At 39.4% G+C, this 4,121-nt stretch overlaps 1 protein-coding gene across 1 annotated transcript in view; it reads left to right on the forward strand.

Annotated features, from left to right (window-relative positions):
- Positions 1 to 4,001, forward strand: part of Zfp950l12 (zinc finger protein 950 like 12) — a 61,480-nt gene extending 57,479 nt beyond the window's left edge. Inside the window, exon 6 of the mRNA XM_087584647.1 lies at positions 112 to 4,001. Coding sequence (XP_087440773.1) covers positions 112 to 139 — 28 coding nt within the window. The 3' untranslated portion in view covers positions 140 to 4,001. The remainder of the gene's footprint in view (positions 1 to 111) is intronic.
- The last annotated feature ends 120 nt before the right edge of the window (positions 4,002 to 4,121 follow it).

A 4,121-nucleotide genomic window follows, 5' to 3' on the forward strand; every position in this document is an offset into this window, starting at 1 on the left:
CATCAGCTGCAAGAAAACCAAACAAAAACAAAAACACAGGCGTACCATTAAAATTCTCTAGGAGAACGGTACTGATATAATGGTTCTCCTTATGTGTGGATTTTTTTTTAGACTGGTTCACAGGCTGTGGGTCAACTAATCCAAAATTAGCTGTTGAAGAATCCAATAGTGAACCAGCGCCTGTGACGGAATGTCTCAGATGTCCTTCAGTATATACTAAAATCCAGGTAAAAGAAAATGTAAGTAATGTAAAAAGTATTCCAAATATTTAAACTCACCTCAAAATCCACATTGTAGAGAAACCTGAGGCAGGTAAAGGATGTGTGATACTCTTAACTACAATCTCACTTACTTACAACATAAGAAAATGAATGCAATTTCAAAGCTAGAAAAGATCCTTTAATAAATATCAAAGTTAATTTATTGTTCTGGGAGTTAAGGAAACAAAATATTTCTTCAATCTGTATGAAGACTGTACAAACACTGAACAATGTTTCGTCCTTGTGAACTATGGGACATATCATACAATGTAATCATGTACATGGTATGAATATTTAACTTTTTTCTGAAAAAAAAAGTCACTAAAGTGTTTATTGGAAAATAATCTATGCATGTAGTACTGTTTCAGTTTCAACACTCAAATTGTTGGTTACTTAAAATGGAACAAAATGAAAGTTACAAATTACAATAGCAATGTTAATTTAACACACAAGTATTTATGCCAAGAAGTGATTGTTCATCATCAGCTAGATTCAAAACATCATTTTAATCATTGCTTATATTTTTGTGTTAAGGAAATTCTCTTCTGTGTGGTATGATTTTAAATTTTGTAGCCATCACATTATTGACAGTATTGTAGCTTCTTAAAAAGTAAATACTAAAGACTGTTTGCAACCTCAAATTTATTTATTTAAAGGCCTCAATCTGCAATAAATATATTTCAATACCTCAGTTACCTTCTTTTTTTTTTTTTTTTTTTTTGGTTCTTTTTTTCGGAACTGGGGACCGAACCCAGGGCCTTGTGCTTCCTAGGCAAGCGCTCTACCACTGAGCTAAATCCCCAACCCCCTCAGTTACCTTCTTGTTCCCTTTCCATTGTGAAGCTCTGTATTATATGAGGATGGCATAAGAAAGTTTTCCTGTTCCATGTATGACGTTGCTTTGATCCATTTCATAGCTGCTTGGAAGCCAGTGTTCCCATGGCAACCTTTGTTACAAGATGTAGAAATCTCGGCTCCTCCTGCACCATGCCAGCCTGGCCTCTGCCATGCTCCAGTATTGATGATAATAGACTGAACCTCTGACCTGTAACCGAGCCCCAATTAAATGTTGTCCTTATAAGAGTTGTTTTATGGTATCTGTTCACAGCGGTAAAACCATAACTAAAACAGAAATGAACAATTAAAAGGACAGAACAAACAAACAAAATTATTAAAGGCCATTTGAATGGACATATCCAGTCACTACCATTGTTGTCTGTGCCCTGCCCTACTTCATATTGACCCTATGTGCCCTTGGGAGTTGGAGGTGAGTTGGTGCAAAGTCAAGGACACAGACTCTGGAAGCAGGTGGGAAAGGCAGCAGCAAACTCTGTTAACAATGCTGTAAGCTCTTTAATACCCTCCACCTGTGCTCTTCTTGTCCTAAGAAAGCATTTGTTCTAAACAGCAGTTCCTGATTGGCTGGCATTGTCTGCACCAACAATCCTTCGTCTCTCAGGCAGTCCTCAATTAGTTCTCCTGCAAGAAATACCTACATACCATAGTATCACCCTTCATTTTCTACATATAATGAAGACAAGGGAACAATAAGACAGTTCATACTACCAAGTATGATGTCTGTCACCTCGAATGTTAGGAATGGATGACATCATGTTGAGTCTTTTGTCAAAGGGGATTCGATGGACTCCCACAAACATCACAGGCTAGTGCCAAGGCTACTGGTTACTGTCCATAAGTTAATAGTAGAACCCTGTTGCTGAAGCCCTCATTTACTTATGACATTGAACACAAATACATTAAGCTGGTACCTCCCTGGAAACATCTTTGCTGCTGTAATTGATCCTGAGATTGGATTGTGAGTCTTACTCAGCACACAGAGGATGCCCTACAGCGTTGTTTCAACATCTGTCTGGAAGACATTGCTATACTGTTTTAACTTTGAACTTAAGAGGGACATATGTTTCCCTTATTCTTATAACTCACTCAATGCCCTGAATATTGTGTGAATATTAAGGTATGTTAGTTCAGGTTTCTATTTGATAAAATATCATGACAAAAAATAAGTTGGGAAGAAAGGACTTGCTTCATGTTAAAGCTTGTAGTCCATCATCTAGGGAAGTCAGGGCAGGAATTTAAGGCAGGAATCTGGTGGTTGGAACTGATACAGAAGCCATGGAGTTCTGCTTCCTGACTTGCTCTTTATGGGTTATTCTTCATGGCTTGCTCAATCTGTATTCTTTTTTTTTCTTTTCTTTTTTTTTCGGAGCTGGGGACCGAACCCAGGGCCTTGCGCTTGCTAGGCAAGCGCTCTACCACTGAGCTAAATCCCCAACCCCCTCAATCTGTATTCTTATAACACCAAGGGGCAGCAGCCCTTGGGAACGGGCCAGTGGTCCCAGCACTCAAGTGGTAGCAAGCACTCTTTGAATGCAGTTAGGCCTCCAATTCTCATTCTATTTTAAATATATAATTTTTCAAATGAATGTGAGCTAGGCAGCACTGTTTTTTAATTCTGAAAGGGGTAGTGAGATCGCTGGTTACATCTTTGTACTGATTTCTTATATATTAATATATTCTCGTAAAGTAGGAAGACATCAACTCAGGTATCAGAGACAAGTCATGCAAAGTGAATAAATACTAAAAATTATATATATTATGCAAAATATTTAATTGTATGTTATATTACATACACTATATTATTACAACTGTGTGAGTCTCCTCAGGTGCATTGCTCCTTTTCTTTGAGTTGTGGTCTCTTACTGAGACTGAAGATTCCTGGTGCAGATATATTTCCTGTGCAGTGAGCTCCATGGATCCTCAGGTGTCCCACCCATTATGGACATGGACCCCCGTGCTGGCTTTAATGCGGCTGCAAGGGACATGAACTCAAATGCTCATGCTGCACAGTAGGCCCTGTGGGAACTGAGCTTTCCCTAGGCATCCTATTTTGTTTCCATTTTAAAATGTACAACACAGTGATGTATTCACAACGCTGCTCAATATCATCATGATGCATTACCAATTAATGTTTTCCAGGATCTGAAGTGAGAATTTATGTTAATTATCAGACTTTCTTTCCTTTTTTCTCAAATCTAAAGCACCTACACTTGATTTTCCTTTGTTCCTGTGTGATGGCTCTAAATTCACCCCACAAGTCAGGGCCGAGATGCAGTCACATGGGAGTTAGCACCTGAAGCTTTTCTCTGACCATGAGCAGAAAGACAAACATCCAGTGGCAGTGGACAAACCCACCTTCTACCTGTTTCACAAAGAAACCAAGAAAATGAAGAGGTCAGAGAAAGCAGGGGTGTAGTAAAACCCAAAGAGAAAAGGTTCTAGAATATCATATCAAATGGAATCAAAGTCCAGAGCGACTGATAAGCCTATAGAATTAGAAAAGCCATCCCCTCTGGCCCTGTAGGAGGGAGGTAAGAAAGACTGTAGAGTCAAAAATAGAGTCCCATCCTCTGTGCAGGCACCATATACACAATTGTGCCACCATGCCTCCCCAACAGTTAGGTACTGAGGTGGGAAACAGATGACCTCTAGCCATTAACCTTACTTTTCTGGGGGCCAGAAATTGATGGGTTCTAGCAATTTATATCTCTCTTGCATTGGGGAGCCAAAATCTTCTAGCTTCTGGCAATAGACACCTGCTGAGAGCAGCAGGGGATTGAGAAAAGAAACTCAATTACTTGGGACTTTTACTCTTTTACTCAGGGACCTCTTGCTACACTAATGGCTTGGCTAAAGAGTTGGTGAACTCTTGGTGAGCTAGAGAAAAAGAAATGGAAAAAGAAACAGAAAGTCAGGCGTGGGCACACACACACACACACACACACACACACACACACACTGGATGAAACAGAAGAGGCTACACTTAAGCCTTTATTTTTTTTT

The sequence above is a fragment of the Rattus norvegicus genome, chromosome 14 (genome assembly GCF_021556685.1).
Source record: "Rattus norvegicus strain SHRSP/BbbUtx chromosome 14, alternate assembly SHRSP_T2T, whole genome shotgun sequence".
NCBI lineage: Eukaryota > Metazoa > Chordata > Mammalia > Rodentia > Muridae > Rattus > Rattus norvegicus.